Source organism: Amphiura filiformis, unplaced genomic scaffold (genome assembly GCF_039555335.1).
Source record: "Amphiura filiformis unplaced genomic scaffold, Afil_fr2py scaffold_24, whole genome shotgun sequence".
Taxonomy (NCBI): Eukaryota; Metazoa; Echinodermata; class Ophiuroidea; order Amphilepidida; family Amphiuridae; genus Amphiura; species Amphiura filiformis.
In genome coordinates, this window is record NW_027305488.1 from 1,053,822 (window position 1) to 1,078,630 (window position 24,809).

A 24,809-nucleotide genomic window follows, 5' to 3' on the forward strand; every position below is an offset into this window, starting at 1 on the left:
AGCTACATGTTCGCCGCCATGATCATACTGTTGAATTGGCTGTTTATAGCTCGCGCCACAATATTTACACATTTGAGATCGGGGTCATTACAAATGTACGATAATGTCAGTTGGTATATAATTTGTGCGGTAACTGTGTCTCACTATAAACAGCAAGGGTATCGGTATATATCGTTATGAATTCGGCAGAGTGACGAATCGAGCATTTTGAGTAAATTGAGTTATTGTATGCTTGTGATTGTGTTTCAGGCGATCTTCCATTTCCACCAAAAATAATGATAAAATCTTACGTCCCGACTTAGATATTGAAATATGCGATTAATGAATTTGACCAAAAGACGAATCGTATACTTTAGCTGTACAAATCAGGTCGATCTATTGTATAGTATAGCTGGAAATTCCGAATTTTCTATATTACATGTAATATACCGTTATATTTGATACCAATGGGTAGCTATAGGTATCTTCTGTCCAGTGGTACCAAAATAAGGACAAACATTCCCCACACGATATCGCTATGACGTAATTATGTCAGAGCGCCGTTGCAAAATTGGGAAATCACAGAAATTTATACACAAAATATAGGCCAATATTGTTTTTTTTTTCTCAAAATCCTTAATTTCAACTAAATATTATGGTGATGGCTAATTATAACTTATAAACCAAGTTTAGAATCTATAGCCTTAGGACAATCAGAAATCTTTACACAAAAGCCCCAAATCAAAGACGCGTGCTATAGTTTACACGTAGTTGAATGCGGATTCGTCCCATTATGTAACTCTTTGCGCAGCGGTTGACACTTTTTGGATTTACCTGTTTTGAGGGATATATCGATTGTTTCAGAACATGTAAGTATTGCAAATAATTGGTGCACATTCACTTCTATAATATACATTTCAAATGAGTGTTCACGAATGTTCTCAATTTTTAGAATGACCAATGGAATGGTACCAAGATTTTCAAACGCCGTTTACTCAGAACAGCAATTTTGCGTATTCGGCACTCTGCAGTATTCATAACGATATACAAGGATTATCGTATACGGTATACTCAAAATGCGGTACATTCACTATAAACACGCACAGTGTCAACACGCTATATTATAAATATTTTTTTTCATAAAGCTTCATACTCCGTTGGTGATCAATATTCTATTGTTGACGCAGATAAAGAAAGTTTACATATGCATTGTGATATACACGTGTGATCGAATTTTCTATTATACACGCACCTGGATCATAAATGTGTTCCTTTACCGTATATAATTGTAATTCTCAAAATTAAATATATCACAATTTTAACTTTCGATTTAAAAATCGTTACGCCAAAAATGCAGTAAAATGTATCCAGAGCAAACAATGATGGCCACTAATTAGTGTATTTAATTTCAAGTTAGTGTATTTAAAACAAAACCTTGGTTTTACCTCAAAACAAATCGAATTTCCTTGCAATAGCAACACTATCATATGTGACCCGGCAGCACAAACGAGCCGTAAATTCCCTAAATTGTATTCTGTGTTACGGTGTAAAATGTGTACGAAGGTCATATTCATCGGTAACTTAAGCTGGCCCGACATCCGTCTTATTTTGATAGTCAAAACTAATCAATAATCCTATTGTTGAAGTGGATAATAAGCTTCTACCTTAGATGGCCGGCTATAGAACTTTTAATAGCTCTGGTCTTTGTTTGCTTTTGCTAAATCCTGTTCAAGTGGTGGGTTACCAGGCATTGTATTTTGTACAGGTATGCATAACCAACAATTAACAATGAGAGAACTTTCTTAAACCTCGTTGACTTGGGGATGATTTGAAATGACCGCCAATTATGACTGTTTGATGATATTGCCAGCAATGTGGAAAAAGAGACACATGTAAAAACGTAAAAAACTATAATTTTGTTGAAGGAGCAAAGTTTAACAAACCATAACCCCGCTTCTGGATATCGTTTGAAGTCAAATGATATACCATTTTTAAGTTTATGATGTTTATTATTTAAACACGAAATAAAACAAAATTGACCGGGGGAGGAATTTACGGCTCATTCGCCGTGGACGGTCACATATGGAATACTAGAGCATGCGCAAATCGTAATAATGTGTAGAATAGAACTTGATGGTATCTCATAATATGATAGTCGTACTATGCTTAGCCTGAGTCGCTCGGCCTATCTCGAACAAAATCGCCATGCGTAGCTATTGAAAAACGAGAGGATTCGCCGTACTATCACGGCAATTTTTCACGAAGATATAGGGATGATGACGGCACGGTGCGCTGTGTGTCTCACTATAAACAGCAAGGGTATCGGTATATATACAAGGATTATCGTATACGGTATACTCAAAATGCGGTATATTCACTATAAACACGCTGTGTGTCTCACTATAAACAGCAAGGGTATCGGTATATATACAAGGATTATCGTATGCATACTCAATACGGTATATTCACTATAAACATGCTGTCAGAGAGCGTGTTTATAGTGAATATACCGCATTTTGAGCATACCGTATACGATAATCCTTGTATATATACCGATACCCTTGCTGTTTATAGTGAGACACAGTTACCGTACAAATTATATACCAACTAACATTATCGTACATTTGCAATGACACCGAGGTCACACGGGGATTGTGTAAATATTGTGGCGCGAGCTATAAACAGCCTATTCAACAATAACGATCATGGCGGTGAACATGTAGCTTCTGTTTTGATAACTCTTGGGGTGAGAATCGTTCCGAATGTCCTGCGCGCATCCTACGCATCATGAAGAAGCTCCCACTTCCGGTAATACCGCACACAATTTATACTGGTGTGTTTATAGTGGGAATATCTCGCCACAATATCCTTCGGTTTAGAAGGATATCGATATACCGTACATACATATACTGCTAGTGTTTATAGTGGGCAAGTATCCGGATAATCTCTAACCGGGTAGAAATTGTACCGCAATGTACCGCACATCTGCTCCCACTATAAACACGCTCAATGAGACAGTTAATTGTATACTGTATCACGGTCAAGAGCTCCATACATGCTATGAGTACTTCGATCCCCCTGTCCGCCCTATGGTGATAATACTAAAAATTAAGGTATAGGAAATGTATATTACATGTGGGCCTACTTACATTTACCAGTTTAATTTATTCATCATTGCTACGATATTTGCTTTAAGGGTCTGACCCGTGCTACGATATATTTGCTCGCGAGTGTGTTCATGTGTAAATTGAACAAATCATGACTCCGAAACTGCTGGATTAGAAATTATTATGTATTTATTTAGTGTTATTATAGCTGACGAAATCCTTTTTGATAATGGAATTATGAACAGTATACAATTCAGCTTATTTGATTTGTGTGATATAGCCATTTCAAGTATTGATGCTATATTAGCACTATTAATATTGGCATTTAAGCTACGATGTCTCGTGTGATCATGTACAAAAAAAAGCTCCAACCCCTATCGATATCGAGGGGGAGTCTTTATTTCATTTGAGTGCAACTGAAATTCTGAAACTGAGCACAAAATTATACCAAATTTGTGAAAAATAAAACCCCAAAATATAGGTATAGGGGGCCTACTATAATGGTTCGGACTATAAAGATCACCCTACAAGGGGGAAGCTGGATCAATCCACTCAGGTTTTGCATCCGGCATACTAAAAATCTCGTAGTTACACTCAAAAGACTTCAGTAAAATCGGTTATTTTGCAACAACAACATTTCGAATTTTGCAAAGAAAGAAAGAAAGAAAGAAAGAAAGAAAGAAAGAAAGAAAAAGAAAGAAAGAAAGAAAGAAAGAAAGAAAGAAAGAAAGAAAGAAAGAAAGAAAGAAAGAAAGAAAGAAAGAAAGAAAGAAAGAAAGAAAGAAAGAAAGAAAGAAAGAAAGGAAAGAAAGAAAGATAGAAAGCAACTGAAGGAAAGAAAAAATAACATATCTGTTATTTTTTTATCTGTTATCTCATTTTATAATTTTGTGGAAAACCCCAAAACCTACATTTTGTCGGATAACTTACAACAGGGCGTAGACCGATTGTTTTAACTAAAAAAGCGAATCTATTTGAAATATATCGACTGAAATTTACCATGCCGTACCTACTGAATCCCTTTCCAAAACTATTTTAAATGGGATTACATGAAAATGTCGAGCATACAATCATTTACTACAAAACAAGGTTCACCGAACTATGTGATCCGAGATGTAACCATATTATCTCCTTTGGTGCACGAAGTTTCTTTTTAAAGGGAGTTTTATCATGTTTATATTTAGCGGCCAAATCGTATACTTTAGCTGTACAAATCAGGTCGATCTATTGTATAGTATAGCTGGAAACTCCGAATTTTCTATATTACATGTAATATACCGTTATATTTGATACCAATGGGTAGCTATAGGTATCTTCTGTCCAGTGGTACCAAAATAAGTACAAACATTTCCCACATGATATCGCTATGACGTAATTATGTCAGAGCGCCGTTGCAAAATTGGGAAATCACAGAAATTTATACACAAAATATAGGCCAATATTGGTTTTTTTTCTTCTCAAAAATCCTTAATTTCAACTAAATATTATGGTGATGGCTAATTATAACTTATAAACCAAGTTTAGAATCTATAGCCTTAGGACAATCAGAAATCTTTACACAAAAGCCCCAAATCAAAGACGCGTGCTATAGTTTACACGTAGTTGAATGCGGATTCGTCCCATTATGTAACTCTTTGCGCAGCGGTTGACACTTTTGGATTTACCTGTTTTGAGGGATAGGCCTATATCGATTGTTTCAGAACATGCAAGTATTGCAAATAATTGGTGCACATTCACTTCTATAATATACATTTCAAATGAGTGTTCACGAGTGTTCTCAATTTTTAGAATGACCAATGGAATGGTACCAAGATTTTCAAACGCCGTTTACTCAGAACAGCAATTTTGCGTATTCGGCACTCTGCAGTATTCATAACGATATACAAGGATTATCGTATACGGTATACTCAAAATGCGGTACATTCACTATAAACACGCTGCACAGTGTCAACACGCTATATTATAAATATTTTTTTTCATAAAGCTTCATACTCCGTTGGTGATCAGTATTCTATTGTTGACGCAGATAAAGAAAGTTTACATATGCATTGTGATATACACGTGTGATCGAATTTTCTATTATACACGCACCTGGATCATAAATGTGTTCCTTTACCGTATATAATTGTAATTAAATATATCACAATTTTAACTTTCGATTTAAAAATCGTTACGCCAAAAATGCAGTAAAATGTATCCAGAGCAAACAATGATGGCCACTAATTAGTGTATTTAATTTCAAGTTAGTGTATTTAAAACAAAACCTTGGTTTTACCTCAAAACAAATCGAATTTCCTTGCAATAGCAACACTATCATATGGAATACTAGAGCATGCGCAAATCGTAATAATGTGTAGAATAGAACTTGATGGTATCTCATAATATGATAGTCGTACTATGCTTAGCCTGAGTCGCTCGGCCTATCTCGAACAAAATCGCCATGCGTAGCTATTGAAAAACGAGAGGATTCGCCGTACTATCACGGCAATTTTTCACGAAGATATAGGGATGATGACGGCACGGTGCGCTGTGTGTCTCACTATAAACAGCAAGGGTATCGGTATATATACAAGTTTTATCGTATACGGTATACTCAAAATGCGGTATATTCACTATAAACACGCTGTGTGTCTCACTATAAACAGCAAGGGTATCGGTATATATACAAGGATTATCGTGTACGGTATACTCAAAATGCGGTATATTCACTATAAACACGCTGTGTGTCTCACTATAAACAGCAAGGGTATCGGTATATATACAAGGATTATCGTGTACGGTATGCATACTCAATATGCGGTATATTCACTATAAACATGCTGAGAGACAGTTAATTGAATATATGAATACAAAAGCCACCTAAGTCCATACTTTGGCCAAATTGAGTTAAGCATGGGAAATTGTTGCTATACATAGGCCTGTCATATGCATGAAAGAACAACTCAAATTCATTCTCTGTGTCTATTGGGCATGTGAAAAATAACATGTATGAAAGAATCACTCAATTCCATGATTTGAGTCTTGTAACACATTGATTGAAATCCAGTAAAGTCCAAAATTTAAAATGAACCCCACGAAGTCCCTGAAATGCTAATCGTCATACCTAATACAGGTTAATCCACTCATTTGCACGTAAAACTTACCATATTGACCAGGTAAATCTAACTGAAGGAATTAAAATGATACACGGGTTTTTCTCTCAAAATAACTTCGCATGGACTTAGGTGGCTTTTGTATTCATGTATTCAATTGTATACTGTATCACGGTCAAGAGCTCCATACATGCTATGAGTACTTCGATCCCCCTGTCCGCCCTATGGTGATAACACTAAAAAATTAAGGTATAGGAAATGTATATTACATGTGGGCCTACTTACATTTACCAGTTTAATTTATTCATCATTGCTACGATATTTGCTTTAAGGGTCTGATCCGTGCTACGATATATTTGCTCGCGAGTGTGTTCATGTGTAAATTGAACAAATCATGACTCCGAAACTGCTGGATTAGAAATTATTATGTATTTATTTAGTGTTATTATAGCTGACGAAATCCTTTTTGATAATGGAATTATGAACAGTATACAATTCAGCTTATTTGATTTGTGTGATATAGCCATTTCAAGTATTGATGCTATATTAGCAATATTAATATTGGCATTTAAGCTACGATGTCTCGTGTGATCATGTACAAAAAAAAGCTCCAACCCCTATCGATATCGAGGGGGAGTCTTTATTTCATTTGAGTGCAACTGAAATTCTGAAACTGAGCACAAAATTATACCAAATTTGTGAAAAATAAAACCAAAATATAGGTATGAGGGGGCCTACTATAATGGTTCGGACTATAAAGATCACCCTACAAGGGGGAAGCTGGATCAATCCACTCAGGTTTTGCATCCGGCATACTAAAAATCTCGTAGTTACACTCAAAAGACTTCAGTCAAATCGGTTATTTTGCAACAACAACATTTCGAATTTTGCAAAGAAAGAAAGAAAGAAAGAAAGAAAGAAAGAAAGAAAGAAAGAAAGAAAGAAAGAAAGAAAAAGAAAGAAAGAAAGAAAGAAAGAAAGAAAGAAAGAAAGAAAGAAAGAAAGAAAGAAAAAGAAAGAAAGAAAGAAAGAAAGAAAGAAAGAAAGAAAGATAGAAAGCAACTGAAGGAAAGAAAAAATAACATATCTGTTATTTTTTTATCTGTTATCTCATTTTATAATTTTGTGGAAAACCCCAAAACCTACATTTTGTCGGATAACTTTAAATACAACAGGGCGTAGACCGATTGTTTTAACTAAAAAAGCGAATCTATTTGAAATATATCGACTGAAATTTACCATGCCGTACCTACTGAATCCCTTTCCAAAACTATTTTAAATGGGATTACATGAAAATGTCGAGCATACAATCATTTACTACAAAACAAGGTTCACCGAACTATGTGATCCGAGATGTAACCATATTATCTCCTTTGGTGCACGAAGTTTCTTTTTAAAGGGAGTTTTATCATGTTTATATTTAGCGGCCAAATTTGTGCATTAGTAATGTTGAGCGGTATGTTGCTCGCTGGTAGACATCATAGGCCTATTGTACCCCGGAGATTGTACCACGATTTAAAACAGAAGCTGGGAATAAGCAGGAATCACTCAGATAATAGACATTATAATGAAACAATGCAGAATGGTAACAATTTAATGCAGTCATGTTTAAGGATTAGTTTAATTAACGACATGAAAGATGACAGAGCAACCTGATTCCACAACCAGAGTCAATTTCACAGTTGTATACCGTCTTTACGTACATGTTTTCATGTATCAGTCGGCAACATGAATAACGTGGCAAAATCACTTTTCCTACTACTTATTGCATTGCTAATGGTAAGCGAATTTATCAAATTCAATTAGTATTAGATTAACTATGCTGACATTGAAAGAAGTGGAAGAGTTCAGAGAGAGATGTCTAACAACCGCGGGGGTAGGGTGGGAGGGGGGCGGTACTGGTCATTGACTAGAGGGCATCATGCGTGACCAAAATGGTCAGGCACTATTCGTAGAAGAGACGTAATAATCGGATTACCTACCATAACAATAGAGTAATACAATTTGTGAGTAGATCGCCCTGCACTACAAGCAGATTGCCGTGGAAGTGACGTAGTTAATCGGATTAACTACCATAGCAATAGAAGAATACAATTTTCGAGTAGATCGCCCTACACTACAAGCAGATTGCCGACGGTAGAAGTGACGTAGTTAATCGGATTAACTACCATAGCAATAGAGGAATACAATTTTCGAGTAGATCGCCCTGCACCACAAGCAGATTGCCGACGGTAGAAGTGACGTATTTAATCGGATTAACTACCATAGCATAATAGAGGAATACAATTTTGACTATATCGCCCTGCACTACAACGTTCACGCGGTGCCGATGCATTGAACCAGGGAACTTCTATTATTATCGGGAATTGCCTGACACACATGATCGCACACAAGGTCGTAGGCAATCGGTCGGACCTCATCTGCCCAGAACATATTGACCCAGGTCAGCATACCGCCATATCCTTCCCGACATACGGTACTTAGTAGCCAAGTCCGTAGAAGATATACATTTGGCCACATTTTATTACATTATGCAGTTACTGTCCGTTTTTCCTATTCAGTGCACACACAGCGCTCCAATTGATGACCTCTAGCTCACTCACTGTATTGTAGGTATATGCAATAAACTAGTTATAGTGAGCTGGTGGGAAAACCCTTCACCCAATATTAGCCATAGAGGCTCACATGTGAATTATAATATTCATCCATAACATACTACAATTTGAAGTAAAAAATGTCACGGGAAAGCTGTTGTCGAGCTATTTTACCGAAGAGAGAATTTCAAAATTTCATAGCAGTCGGACGCGTGTAATTTCAGTGGCAAATTGTGCTCAACAGCTGACTTGTGATAGCTCCAACTTCGAAGGGACACCGTCGGGTGATTGGTTTGATCAATTTTCGCCATAGAAGCTGTAAAAAAAATCAATTCTTTCCCTCTATGGTCATCTAAATATTATTAAAATGCGATTTTGGGAAGATTGTTGTCGAGCCCTCCCAAATATGGAGTTCTGACTGCCCGATAGGGAGCTAAAAATGAAAAACTTATTTCCAAACCGTGTTAAGTCTAAAACCACATGTTTCTCATTTACTTGTATGATACAATCACAATTACTCTGATAAGTTTGACATAAGTTGTACCATCAACAAGCCTGGTTAACAATACGCAGACTATTGTTCTCATTTGGGAAACAAAGGCCGCGCACAGTATTGTTCTGTGCGTTTGCTTTGTAATGGTGCATCCAACTGAAATCATGATACCTATTTCACCACAGCCCATTGCAATATAAGACAGGTAAATCAGAAACATGTATTTGTGGATTTAACCATGGATATGAGACACATCACTGATTGAACACAGTTGAGCTGTTTTAAATGAGGTTTATGTTGGTTTAATGGGGTTTAAGTCCTGCAAAGGTCGTGGTGAATTCTGCTGTAGACATGACTGCATAATGATACGATAAATACGAATTGATTAAACATGGTAACAAATATTCTCTAGCAAATCGGTTTACGATGGAACTGGTAGGCATATTATAAATTCGGGATATTAAATATCTTCCTGACCAGCCAGATCTGCGCATGGTCAAAGACGAGGATAGACGAGTATCAGACCGACGCAAACTGGCTTAGTCTCCACATCAGCCAGTTTGGTTCCGCCCCTCCACAGGGAGCGTAACCTGTGTAGGAGACTCGGTCGGACCTCATCTCTCCCCATCGATTGTGACCTATAATCCCCGACATTGCCCTTATGAACTCACATCCGCCTGATTGAACCATAGATGTCAAAGAAAATGCTAATCATTCGCACTTGTAAGATGATTATCTTTGAAAAGAGGTACCGCGTGACCGTACTAGTGCAGTGCGATATATTCAAAAATTGTTTTAACCTATTACTACAAATGCGGTTCAAAAGCACAGATTTCAACGTCTTATTTAACGTCAATTATAGAGGACTTCAAAACCACTATGCCTCTAGAAGTCGAACTGAACGCGAAAATCTATAGTGAGCAGTAAATTAGGCTATACACCTCATGCAGTACAAACTTTCAAGTTATATATGATCTAGTTAAGGGAAGGGGTATGAACGTTTGGACAGTATTTATTGTGGGACATTACAGCACATCAGACATATCGAATTGCATTCTGAATACGAAGAATGTCCTTCTGATATCAAATAATTTTGATTATTTGAAATTCGCAATGTAATACACATTTTATGGCAAATCATTAAAAATTGATATTTTTGATATTTAACAGTTCTCGAAGTAAACTTTATAAATCTGATGATTTACACTTAAAGTGTATTTAGGTGGGCTGAAATGCCGACGATCAATTGAAAATTTTAACCTTTCGTATTGAAGATATGGATTTTTTTCACAAAACACCAAAAAAAAAATAGGTCTTTTTTGGGGGAAAAATCCATATCTTCAATATGAAAGGTCAACATTTTCAATTGATCGTCGGCTTTTCCTTCCAGCTACATACACTTTAAGAATATATCATAAGATTTATAAAATTTAATTCGAGGAGCTGTTATATATCAAAAATGTGAAAAATATCAAATTTTAATAATTTGTCATAAAATTTGTATTATATCGTAAATTTCAAAAATGAAAATTATTTGATATCAGAAAGACATTCTTCGTATTCAGAATGCAATTCGATACGTCTGAGGTGCTCTCATGTCCAACAAAATATACTGTCGAAACGCTCAAAACGCTCATTCCAGATCCCTTAACAATCGCACAGATGTTACCCGAAAATGGTAGCTAAACTCGGCATCAGGATGCTGACAGAAATCAGTTGAGATGAAGGTAACATTCAGGGTGAAATAATTCCTCAAAAAGCTTAAGGGAGGTGTTATGAGCGAACCGTGGTTTGGATTCCAGAGTGAGGATGTCTGTAAGAGGCACAGCCATCAGAAAATGAATAACTGAGATCGCTCGCCAAATAAACTTATACTGCAGTAATTTTCCAAGTCTTTAAAAAAAATAGACATAGGTGGGAATCGAAGCCGGCACCTTCCGTTTCTGAATCAACAGATAGTATCACTAAGCCAACTTCCTATCTGAACTAAAACCTGTGATATTAATTCTTGATAATGTTTAACGGAAAAAATCAATACTAATGTACGATGTCATTCAAAATCAAATAAATAAATAAATAAATAAATAAATAAATAAATAAATAAATAAATAAATAAATAAATAAATAAATAAATAAATAAATAAATAAATGTGTCCGTTCTCTCGAGCCCCAAAACGTCATTAAATAAATAAAATAAATAAATAAATAAATAAATAAAATAAATAAATAAATAAATAAATAAATAAATAAATAAATAAATAAATAAATAAATAATACAAAAAGAAATTGTAAATTAGTTTTTCTAGGCCCTACGCTGGAAAAATATAGCAGCATAAGAAAAGTAACAGACGCACGATTTCGAACAAGCGACGCTCAGAACAGCAACGAAGAAACGGGCCACAACGCCTTAGACCGGTCGGCCATAGAAGCACACAGTCATCTCAATGTCAAAAAAATATATTAACCTTTAACGTTACGCAATATTGGCACATGACACGGGCACATGTCTGCGGGTAAAGATACTGCATGATAGAAAGGCGTGCAAAGGGTCTATCCCTGAAGTTAATGGTCATTGACATGTAACCAATTCTTTGTATACCAGCCGTATACCAGCTACAGTCAACCTATACAAAGAAGTATATTATTAGGCGTTGACGCAATCATGAATGCGGGAAGTATAAAACCATAGTCGCCACTCGTGCACTTGTTTGAGTCCACAGGTATTCCGAAAACAGCCTTCAACCCCAAATTCAGAGGTCGAGTTATACATGAAAATACAAACTAATTATATCATGAAAAAACCCACCAAGAGGACTACGATACTTATTCAGAGCCAATCTACATTCTGTTATTTACAAAAGCCGACGATCAACGTAAAATTATAAAAGGAGCAAGACCAGATATCAACGTTAAATCACGGTAAGCTTAAAATCGCATCGAAAACGCCAAAATGCAGTCACAAAATTTATAATATTACTAAATCACCACAACGAATTGTAACGTAGGCCGGGAACGTAGGTATGCAGAAAAGAGTTGTATTAGCAATAACAAAGTATGTGCAAAAAGATTTGTCTTTGGCATGTCGCTTTTTTGAAATATCGCCAAAAATATGAAATTTTGGAAAAACGCCCCAAAATTTAAAACAAACACGAACCTTCCAAAATAAATATGAATAGCACTCGGCGGCCCTGTCACTACCTGTCGCTGTGATTTGGGGTAACTCATTGCTTCCCTTCTCCAGATACCTGTACTTCAAGGTCGCTCATACCCCATGCCTTAAAACGTGTGCTTTTTCGTTGTTTTTTCTTTAGGCCTCTCGACTGACATTACTTGCCTAGGGTAGGCAAACAACCACGTAGTACTTGCTTTGGTCCATTTTACACTAATAAAAAATAAAAAATAAAGACCTTGTAGGCCTATGCGGGTGGTTATGCAACTTGAAATACACGTCCCCTCTGCTTTTTGAAAGTACGTGGTCACGCATGACACCCCTTGTAATAATGACCAGTGGGCCGGCCCCCTAGGCCAACAACATCATAGACGGTAATCTTTTGTCAGCTGATCATACAAAAGATTCCCAAACCAAAGTACGCCATCTCCTTTGTTTCCGCCATACTTCAAAAAGGCTAATGACATGACAGTCCGTTTGATGGACTGATTGTTAGAAGCGTCTATTATCTTTAAATGTGTGTACTTCTTAGAATTCACATACACTTAACTTCACTACCCGGGATTATTGCTTTTATTCCAATTTAATATCATATAGTTTGGACATGTCTATTTATCCTATAAGTCTAATAAAGTATTATTTCGAGGGTTGACAAACAGAAGGCCTTAACTCACAAAGGATTCGTTTGTGAGTTAAGGCCTTCTGTTTGTCAACCCTCGATTTGTTTGTATCTTTGTAATCTCTAATCATCGTAATGTCCATTTTACACTGCAGATTTACTTCATGGTAGCTACATACAATCCTACTCTATTAGACGAGACCCGCCTTGGAATTCAGGAAAGTGATCTAAAACCGTTCGTACGAATATCCCAACATGGTCAAAGTGACCCGGAAAACCCAGCTATTACAATGCCACCTCATAAACGAATGACATCAGCAAAGAGATCTGTTTTCCACGTGCAGAACCAGGATGACATCATACCAGGAGACATCGTAGAAGTTCTCTTAGAAGCTGTTGATGTAGAAGGCATTCCTCAAACAACAGGAGGAGACTTCTGGTTTGCTTTGATGCACAATCCAACATTCAGCACTTCCGGTGCTATCTTCGATAACAAGAACGGCAGTTACAGCATCTACTTTTACGCGGCAATCGCAGGGACTTTTAACATCAACATCACGTTGGTTCACCCACTACAAGCTTTGACTTGGTTAAGAGAAATCTATATTCCAGATGAAGAATCTTTCACCTGGGACGGTCAATTTATTTCAAATGATCTGAAATTGATCCAAAAATGTCAGGTTCGTCATATTCCAGATGATTATGAATTTGACAAAGAGCAGTTCTGTTATTATGGACATGGCCCAGATGGTCTTGGCCATGTGGCATTCGTCTGTGACCATCCGCCTAATAAGACACACTGTGATACACTGGAATATCTCACAGCACATGGAGGCGAGAAAGCTTTGGACTCACCGGTGGATAGACTTTTGAAGGGAAAAGAATATCTATTTAAAGAGTAAGTATGAACTCATGATGACTTTCATTTGACCTTTCGGTATTAGTATATCCCAGAGGCCTTGCCGGTAGACATGTACTACTCCAGGTCGGCCAAATTAAGACTGACATCCTAAGCCAACCGACAGATCCTCTGCCCACGGATCGTGCACCATGTGTGTTCTATACCTTGCAGTTGTGGTGAGCAATACATAGGCCAAACCAAACGACCATTAAAGGTTAGAATATCTGAACACCGAAGAGTTACAAAACAAAAGCAATGGCTGAACATGCTTGCAAAGAAGGCCATGTACCTCCGTAGGATGAAACTACCATACTAGCACAAGTCGTCCACTTGGGGATAAGGTTGACCCGTAAAGCGTTAGAAATCAGAGTTAATGAAACTTCTACCATGAATAAAAATGACGGCAAAGAGATCAGTCGTATGCGGCGCTCTCTATTTTCCAACAACCAATCACAAATCTCTACCACGTCCGCAATGAAGCGATATACGCTCATCGTACATCCAGTCGTTGTAAAATGATCGTCTGACGTCAGTCGATAATCACTGACCTCATAGGCAAGGGCAACATATTCATTTAACAATCACACAAGAGGTACGGGACATGCAACATACCTTGTTGCAAACTCTATGCAGTTTGCGAGGTCATATTCTTCTCTGTTGACAAGGGAGCACTCTTCAGTAAACGGCTCTTTTCAGAGCCATCAAACCTTTTACAGTAGCAGATAGGCAAGGTCTGCTTATTCTCTGTTGAAAAGGGGCAGTCTTCAGTGAACGGCTCTTTTCAGAGCCACCAAACCTTTTACCTCAGCAGATAGACGAGATTTGCTTGTTCTCTGTTGACAAGAGACAGTCTTCAGTTATAGGCTCTTTTCAGAGCCAGCAGTAGGCAAAGGGACGACCTACATGTCTCATTCTTAGGTACTTTGTCCTGAAAAATCAAAGCTACTCCTGACGAAAGCTTGACAGTTCTTAGCGAACCCGCCAAAAACTTGCTTATGAGCTCCCGTCGTAAAAGCCTATCCCACAATTATAATTATTTCCTGGTTGCGAGATTTGCTTTAACCTAAAGTCCTTGTTCTCTTATTTAAAATAATTCATGCGTAAGTAAATCATCATGTTTTTCCTTCCTCTTTCTTTAATTGCAGACCAAATTACATGTCAGAAATGAGTCGAAAGCGTGTGCTGGTTCGCTCAGGTAAGTTTGGCATCAAAATGGGACCATAATATAACTATCGTAATATTGACCAAGATCAACATCAATAAAGTTACACTCGTAAAAAATGTAAAACGTAATTAAATTATAATGATTTGCATGATAATATATCTGGTGATTTCTTTATTGAAATAAAACAATCATGATAGTCAATAGAAATGGACTGATGGAAGTTTGAAAGATCAATCAGTGAATGGAATTTAGAGATGGTTGAACACGGGACCTCCGGTTGCAGTTGGAAGTGTTTGTATTGACCAGGCAGAAAGGGCGAGAGAAAGGGTCGTTTATTTCATTAAATAAAATAATGTATATGTACTTTAATTAACACAGGGTTGGATCTTACATTTTCCGTATTGTTTTTGACATTGTGGTTACCGTATGTAGACTATTATTGTTTTCTTATTTTTTAAATTACCTTGAAGGTTATGATAACCAAAGGCAACGCCGACATCAATCAGAAGGGACACCAATCATATCGACTAAGAATGTCACGGATACCAACATTGAAATGACTGGTGACTGGCTTCATCAATCACGACATGATTCAATTGTAGATCCACTGACCACAGAGATTCCACCGACGTCCACAGATTGGTTGGGCGATGATAAAACCGACCGGAAATCTGGGCGTTACAGTTTATTCGACACAGAGAAAGTCCACAGTGGGTTTGGTACTTTTTTGGACACATCAAAAACCATGCTAAGTTTAGAACAATATGGAACAAAACATCCTGAGACGGTGTTTAATTTGAGCAAACCAATACATTCTGGATATTTATTAGGCAAAAAATCATATGCAGCGAGCTTTCGTTCAGGGTATTGGCTGAAAAACCGTTGGCATTCGTTAGAATATGATGTCAAAATATGGAATTCAAAAATGATAAATGAATGCCTCACCGGATATGACGTCATCATGTTGGGTGATTCTACAATGGCGCAGTGGGTAGATGCTTTAGACACGAGAATAAACTGGGGATACGAAGAAAAGGGAACGTTTTATCAAGTACGACAAACGGATACATTTAATATTACATATCATCGTAATCGATTAACCAAAGTACTCAGTGATGTTGCGCCATTCAAAGGTCCTATGGAACACTTCGAGCCGGAACTTATAAACAGACTGCCAAGAAATAACCAATATTTGATTCTTATAGGTCTAGCAGCACATTATGCAAGTTGGCCGTTAGTCGATTACAAAGATCGCATGCACACCATAAAAAGCGCTGTTCAAAAATTGCGCCAAGAATGTGATGGACAAGTTATAGTAGTTATCAAAAAGGCACAAGCACGCGATCACCCTACTTTCCAAGCACGTGTACACAGTAACAATTGGGTGTTTTATGCGATGAATAAGATCATGGAGGAGGTTTTGGTGATCTTGATGCAATATTTGTAGACATTTGGGATATGGTATTGTCGTATTCGTCCAAACTTGAGATGCATATGCCAATGGAGTGTATAGAAAACGAAGTAGATTTGTTTCTTACGCAAGTGTGTGGTATAATGACGTGAAACATAATAGTCGAAAGAACATAGACCTTTTTCTCTATACCCCATCATGCACTATTCCAGGGGGTCACGTGCTGTCATCTTTGTATATCAGTATGTATAACATCCGAACTCTCATGAGAATTTCAACTGCTGAAACATTCCAAAGAAGGAAGAAAGAAAGAAAGACAGACAGACAGACAGACAGACAGACAGACAGAAAGAAAGAAAGAAAGAACATAATTATCTGATTATCATTTTAAATGTGCACTCGATACTCTTCCACTGTTATCTGTCAGCAACACGATTCCATTTGAAATTTAAATTTAAAGTTCAACTATTATAGTGATAATTCGTTATGAATTCGGCAGAGTGACGAATCGAGAATTTTGAGCAAATTGAGTTTTTGTATGCTTATGATTATGTTTCAGGTTATCTTTTATTTCCACCAAAAATTAATGGTAAATCTTACTCACCGACGTAGTTATTGAAATTTTGATTTGGACGAATCGCGCCTAGGTGCGATAAATGAATTCGGCAGAGAGACGAATCGTATACTTAGCTGTACAAATCATGTTGATCTGTAGTATTGTATAGCGGGAAACCCTGAATTTTCTATATTACATGTCGTATACTGATATATTTGATACCAACGTATAGCTGTAGGTATCTTCTATCCAGTGATACCAACATAAGTACAAACATTTCCCACATTGCTGTGGTTTAATAAAAATCATACGCAAAATATAGGCCAATATTGTTATTTCTGCTTTAAAATCCTCAAGTTTTTGTTAAATATTACAGGAATGACTATTTATAACTTATATAGCAATTTAAGTCTACATAGCCTTAGGACAACCAGTAATTTCTACACAAAAGCCCCAAATCAAGAATGCGTGCTATGGTTTACACGTATTTGAATGCGTATTCGACCTCAATCACTGAGCAGTGGTAGAGACATTTTGGATATAGCATAAATCCGAATAGCTGTTAAAACGCGTTTTGAGGGATATATCGATTGTTTCAGAACATGCAAGTATTGCAAATATTTCGTGTACATTCACTTCTATAATATACATTTCAAATGAGTGCTCATGAATGTTCAAACGCCGTTTACTCAGAACAGCAATTTTGCGGAGTCGGCACTCTGCCGTGTTCATAACGATATGATATCGCTCTAAACTTTTAAACATTTTTGAAAATTCACTCTACGCAACTATAATCAGTCTATAATATCGAATTGATTAATTCGAATTAAACAATTCATTGATGTTAGCACTGGGTAGTAGCCATTACTGCCAGTAGACAGGAAGTCTAGAAAGTTGACCTCAACGCTGTAGGTGGTCTTCCTGTACTTTTGAATGGGACAGCAGTAACCTTGGGCATGTTTTAGACCAAAATTTTGGATTTTTCAGATTTTTTTCTAAGTTTGTGAGAGCATAACAAGACTATCCGTCGATGGATTTTTATTTCCGTTGGTAGATATTTTTAAAATTAAGTTTTTCATAAAATATTAAAAAGGCAGAGACCCGTGATGTATAATAAATTAGCTGGGTAAGTTTTGAGTAACCTTGATGAAAATTATCAAAAAAGTGCCTATTCAATTGTGTGGGTACGGTCCATCACCTGTCACTTGGTAGTCATGTAACATGTCTAATGGCGCTACCCATGGCCACTCGATGAATTGTTTAATTCGAATTAATCAATTCGATATTACAGACTGATAATGTTGCGACCGACTATTTAAAAGGTTATCTTTGTTGGTGCACTCTCATTTTAAAGGAAGTTTTATCATATTTATTTTGCGTCCAAAGTCCATTATCAGTATATGAGTGATGCTTGCCTGATAGACAGCAAATTGCACCGTGTATTAATACAGAAGCTAGGAAGAAGCAGGAACCACTCGGATAATAGACCCAATGCAATAAAATAATGCAGAACGATATAACAATTATTGTATGGATCCATGTAGTTTTATTAAAGATGACAGAATGACTTGGCAAAGTTCGCATTGCATGCCGTCTATACGTGAGAAGATGATGACAATAAAGAGTGGTGTTGTCATGTATTAATCAGTCGGCAATATGAATAACATACATATTGGATTATTAATGGTAAGCAGATTAATTAAATTCACTTAGGATTAGATTTAAGCAGACTTTTGCAAAGCATATCATTCACTATACGTGTTCACACGGTCGGACATAAGTCACTTATTACAGGTAATAAGCCACTTATTAATAAGTCATTATTACCGGTAATAAGTCACTTATTTAATATTGGTAATAAGTCACTTATATCCGACTGTGTGCACACGACTACTGAGTAGTCAAACATGGTGTTGCCCTGCTTCCTAATGGTGATTGCTTCCTCGATCCATCTTTTGTATCTGTTACTCTCTTTGCCTACGATCCTTGCCTACAGATACAAGAGATGGATCAAGGAGGCAATCACCATTAGGAAGCAGGGCAACACCATGAACAGAGACGAGGGGCAATGCAACTTAAGTCACGTATTTGACGATCTGATTTCTGAAGGAAAATCAACTGGCAATTCCGTTGCTAAGCAGCAGAAAACATCAGCTGTACACAGATCGTCATTGCAACAATAGCATCGAAAAAGAAAACTGGTAGTTTTCGAAACGTCTGCATGTAAGTGGAATTCAATTGGACTTGTATGAATTTACAAATAATAATGTTAATTTTAATACACTCCAGATTTACTTCATGGTAGCTACATACAATCCTTTCACATCTGGTAATATCCATTTTACACTTCAGATTTACTTCATGGTAACTACATACAATCCTATTATATTAGACGAGACCCGCCTAATCGGAATTCATGAAAGCGATCTGGAACCATCTATACGAACATCCCAACATGCTAAGCGTGACCAGTGTAACGACATTGCAATGCTACCTCATACACGAATGACATCAGCAAAGAGATCTGTTTTCCATGTGCAGAACCAGGATGACATCATACCAGGAGACATCGTAGAGATTATCTTAGAAGCCTTTGATGTAGAAGGGAATCCGCAAACAACAGGCGGAGACTTCTGGTTTGCTTTGATGCACAATCCAACATTCAGGACTTCAGGTGCTATCTTCGATAACAAGAACGGGAGTTACAGCATCTTCTTTTACGCGGCAATCGCAGGTACCTTTACCATCAACATCACGTTGGTTCACCCACTACAAGCTTTGACTTGGTTAAGAGAAGTCTATATTCCAGACGAAGATTCTTTTACCTGGGACGGTCTATTTATTTCAAATGATCTGAAATTGATCCAACAATGTCAGGTTCGTCATATTCCAGATGATTATGAATTTGACAAAGAGCAGTTCTGTTATTATGGACATGGTCCAGATGGTCTTGGCCATGTGGCATTCGTTTGTGACCATCCTCCTAATAAGACACACTGTGATACACTGGAATATCTAACAGCACATGGAGGCGAGAAAGCTTTGGACTCACCGGTGGATAGGCTTTTGAAAGGAAAAGAATATTTATTTAGGGAGTAAGTATGAACTTTATATGATGCGCTTTAATTTTGACCTTTTCAGTAAACCCCATAAGACAGCGCACCACAATTAATCGCGCCATTGATACACACAGGAAAAGACTTACTTTTGGATCGCGTTTGGGCAATGCAAAAAATATTGCAGGTATAAAGCTTTATATCAAATTAAAGCTGCTCATATGTAAAATATTATTCTTTTCACAGTTTGCTAACCACTTTTTTGGCTATTTTGCCGCACAGAAAAAAGGTGCAAATTTAACCCTTAAAAATCACTCGATTTTTGAAACCGGACGTAGTTCAAATTAACGCCAAAACTCCATCTCTGTAATAAAAAGAAAGGACTTTATCTCAGATTTTTTCATGTAAACAATTGTCAAATAAGCTGAAAATGTGCGAATTTTGACTATACGTTCGGAAAATTAAATCACAAGAAGCTGAAATATGCGGTGGACTATTTTAATCACATAAACGTGGAGTAATTTTGTGATGCGCAGGGTTGCAAATTGTGATTTCTTCCTCAGGAGCAAGGGTTTTAGGCTCAAGATTTCCTTAATCATACCAGACATAAAAATAGCTTTATTCTGCACTTCGAAGGATGAGAATGGTAACATAGCATGTATTTTTAGAGAGACTCTACATGTAAAGTCTTTGAGCTCTCAAAGAGGCTCTTTTGAAACAATGTGCGCACAAATCTGGTATTTTACACTAGTTTGGGTGAATTTTGTTGTTGACACATGCTCCTTTCCCCTTTCCTTTGCCCCCACACTCGCTGACCATTCACTTTAAGAATTAAATTTCTAGATAGAACCGTTTTTGTCCTCTCAGGATAACCCTCCCTCTTATCACCACATTTTGGTGGCCATTTTTCGGTTTTGGAACCAATTGTTGGGTCTTTAGAGGAACTCTAAGGGTTCTCCTGAGAGGACAAACTTTAGAACCTTTTTAGAACCTTTATTTCTTAGAGTGTTGTATCTCAATTTCTGTTACCATGGTTGGTGACTGCCTTTGTTATGTTTACCTCTTAACGTTGGTCTATTTCCTCAAAATATCCTTTACAATTTGTTCAGTGTTTATGGTTCTTTTTAAATTTCCTCAAGATATTTCAGATCGTCAGGCTCTCCTCACTGGCATTAGTATTGAATCAATACACTTAATTCCTTTTTGACTTTCCCCCCCTAAAATCCTCATTGCCGCCTTTTTTTTTTTTTTTTTTTTCTTTCCTCTGTTTCCTTTTTCCCTCTTCCTCTCCTCTTTTCTATTTCTTCTCCTCCCTCTTTTTTCCTCTCTTTCTTTTTTCTTCACAAGGCATTATTTCCTCAATTTAAACTGTCATTTCCTCCAACACAAGTTGCTTCCCTGGATGCGCCTCATGACAATCCGGCGATCAACTAAACTGATAAAGGGCATTGGCTCTTATGAAAGTGGTTCCTTGTTATGCAAATGAGAGAGTTTACGCTCCATAACTTTCACACAGAGATTCGGAGGCTTGCTTTTTGTTATCAGTTAGCAACCTGGACAACCGATTCTTTTGTTCTGCAAGGCTCACTCAGTCATTTAATGAGGCAATACAAACGATCGAATTTGGTGTTGAAATGAGCTAAATTTTGAGTTACACCTTTTCAATGTAAAATTAATTTTCATTTTCATTTTTTCAGTAAATGTCAGGTCAAATTGTAGTGCTTGATACTGCATTTTTTTTTCAAATCCTAGTGTTAAACTTAGGCGTGAAATTCAGTCATTTCGTGTAAGATTTTCGATTTTGATAGGCTTAAACTCTGCCCGCGAGCTTTTTTTTTGGATCAACCTTTTAGCTTTTCAAAGTAATATAGTTCGCTAATGATGGATTTTTCACAACTTTCTAACGCACATCACCGTGAGCGATATATCATAGTTTTGTCAGAATTTCCGTTTTGATTTCACCATTTTTTACTCCCGCCTGAAAATTTTTCAAAATCAACGCGTGAAATCTAAGGCTAATACTAGCATTGTGGATCGATATCCCTGGGTTTAATAGGAATACCGGCATGGGTACAGTGTTGCCAGAACTTCAATATAGCAACGAAATTCCCAGGCCTAATAGCGCTCAACTGATCACAGCGGCGTAGCTGGGATTTTTTTTTCCCAGGGGGGGCAAGCCTGTGTGGGGCGGGGGCCCAAATCCACCAAATTTCCCTGCATTTGGGGAGGGGGGGGCCCAAATAGACAATTTTTGCCAGGCTTATTGAATATAATCGTATGGTATTGCATATCGTATGGATTCTCCATCTCTCTGCCCCTCTTCTCCCTCTCTCCCCCTCTCTCTCGCCTCTTTTTTCTTCTTTCTCCCTCCTTTTTCCTCTTTTTCCTTGCACTAGGGGGCGGGGCCCAAATAGGCAAATTTTGCCAGGGGCAATTGCCCCCCTCCCCCCAGCAGCTACGCCACTAACTGATCATGTTTATAGCATGACGAGGATCTTTCATCACGTGAGTGATTATTTGATTTCATCATCACCGTGATCATCGGACCAATGTGTTGAAATTTGCTTCTCCTCAAAACAACTTTGCCCGACAATCTTACATGCAATTGGGCAATATTTTTAACAAAACTTTCTTTTACAAAACATAATATTACGCTGTATGTTTTATGATCAAGCAAACTGTTTGGAACACACTTCCAAATAACCTTCGTAACGCCCCCAGACTTGGCGTTATTTAAACGCCAGCTTAAAACCAATCTTTATAAATTGATTGTTTTTATGTTTGTTTGTAAATTTCGTGCTTTACGCGCTTTGAGTTCCTCATCAGAGATTGTGCCTTATAAGAACCATTCATTATCATTGTTAACTTAAACAGGTTTTTGTTTTTAACAAAACCTGTTAAAGCAATTATTTAAAATTGCGGCTAAAAACAGAATAACTGGGATGTTAATACTTGACGTAGTGTTTCAATTGTCACGAAGGTGACTGGGTATGGTGCCTTTTGTTTGTGTTTGTTTGAAACTGCTTTTGGAAACCCACCGAAAGTCATAGGCCCTAATGAAGCAGCCAAAACAATACCAGGTTAAACATGGAAGTTTATAAAAACCTATTAAATAACCTTAAGGAAAAAAAAAATTTGTGGCAACAATAAGCCTTGCATTGGAAGTCATGGTTAAAGTGTGTTGAGTACCACCCCAAAGTTTCCCTACATACACCACCACTACCCACCTCACACACCTCTGCACCCACCCCACCCCATAGGCCTACATGCACATGATATTACATAATAATATATAGCATAGCTATACATTTAGGTATACGCCTACATGTCAAATTAAAAACAAACCCGAACACAAGTCTGAAGGGTGTACTGAAAATGGCAACCCGCGATGGGGGAGGGGGGGGGGGTAGGTCATACAAAATTCACCTGGAGATAGGAGGGACAGAAGATTATAATCCCGTATAATAACACGCTAATTTTTCTAGGTTTGGACCGTGGATTTTCCCATGGACCTCAAGCGTGCGTCTCTTTTAAGAGAAAATACGGACTAACCTAGGTAAACAAACAAACAGACAGACAAAATGGTTTTCATAATCATGGAATCCATATAAATTGAAATTGCAGGCTATCACGGGAGCAAATTTTTAAAATTCACCTCATTTACCAGAAAACCCAATTGGGGATTTGGGCTACTAAATCGCTGGTCGGGCAATATGCTTTTCAATGGAAAATTGCCCTGGATGACAACAATGAAAATATCGACTATTTCTGCTGGTTGCTCACGAGATAAAAGTACTGAGTTTGACATTTTCGGAGCGTGAAGGGAAAAAGGGTAAAATAAAAACGGAAATTCTGACAAAACTATAATATATAGACCCACACGATGTGCGTTACAGAGGTGGGAAATATCTTTCTTTAGCAAACTATATTAGTTTGAGACGCTAAAAACCAATTCCGTAAAAAGCTCGCGGGCGAACTCAAGGCCTATAAAAATCCAAAATATCACACTAAAAGACACAATTTGATGCTTAATTTTAACACCAGGATTTAAAAAAAATATATATCCAAGCACCAAGTTTTTAACTGACATTACTGAAGAAAAAAAATATTGCTTTATATTTGACCGAGAAAATTAATTTCATAGCAAAAAGGTGTATCTCTGAATTGTGCTGATTTTAACATGTATCGATCGACTTTTAGCGCGACTAAGCATTTCTAAAGAATCGGTTGTCCAGGTGGCTGACTGTATTTCTCGTGCTCAAGGACATTTCTTTACAGATGAATGAGCTTGAAAAGAGTCTTACGCACGACTATACAGTGCGGAGATATGAGCTGAATTGTTAGTAAAAAAATGTAATGGCCTTTGCGAGTAGACTTGTTATGTCGTTACGCCGAGCCAATGCGCGCATCGTAACTGCACATTTTACAGCTTTGAAATCCGTAGTAACCATGTTCGCTAAACGATGTGTATATTGGCGTGACGTCAAATGACGAGCTCTCAGGTCTACCCGCAAAGGCTTATGGGATTTACTGAAGAGGTCAATTTGCTGAAAGCATAATGTCAATTATGCTATCAAGTTATTCTCGGATTTGTCTCAGAAGATCGAGTGCATTTCATTTTATTTATCCGTCGACAGTCGTCACCCTTTGGCTGTTAGACTTTTGAT

General features: G+C 37.3%; 1 protein-coding gene across 1 annotated transcript; it reads left to right on the forward strand.

The window, feature by feature from the left end:
* Window positions 1-13,217: 13,217 nt before the first annotated feature.
* LOC140143597 (NXPE family member 3-like) lies at window positions 13,218-16,566 on the forward strand. Its single transcript, XM_072165409.1, has 3 exons — window positions 13,218-13,951; window positions 15,100-15,149; window positions 15,590-16,566. Exons 1-3 carry the CDS (start codon window positions 13,218-13,220, stop codon window positions 16,564-16,566), a joined length of 1,761 nt encoding a protein of 586 aa, XP_072021510.1.
* Window positions 16,567-24,809: the final 8,243 nt, after the last annotated feature.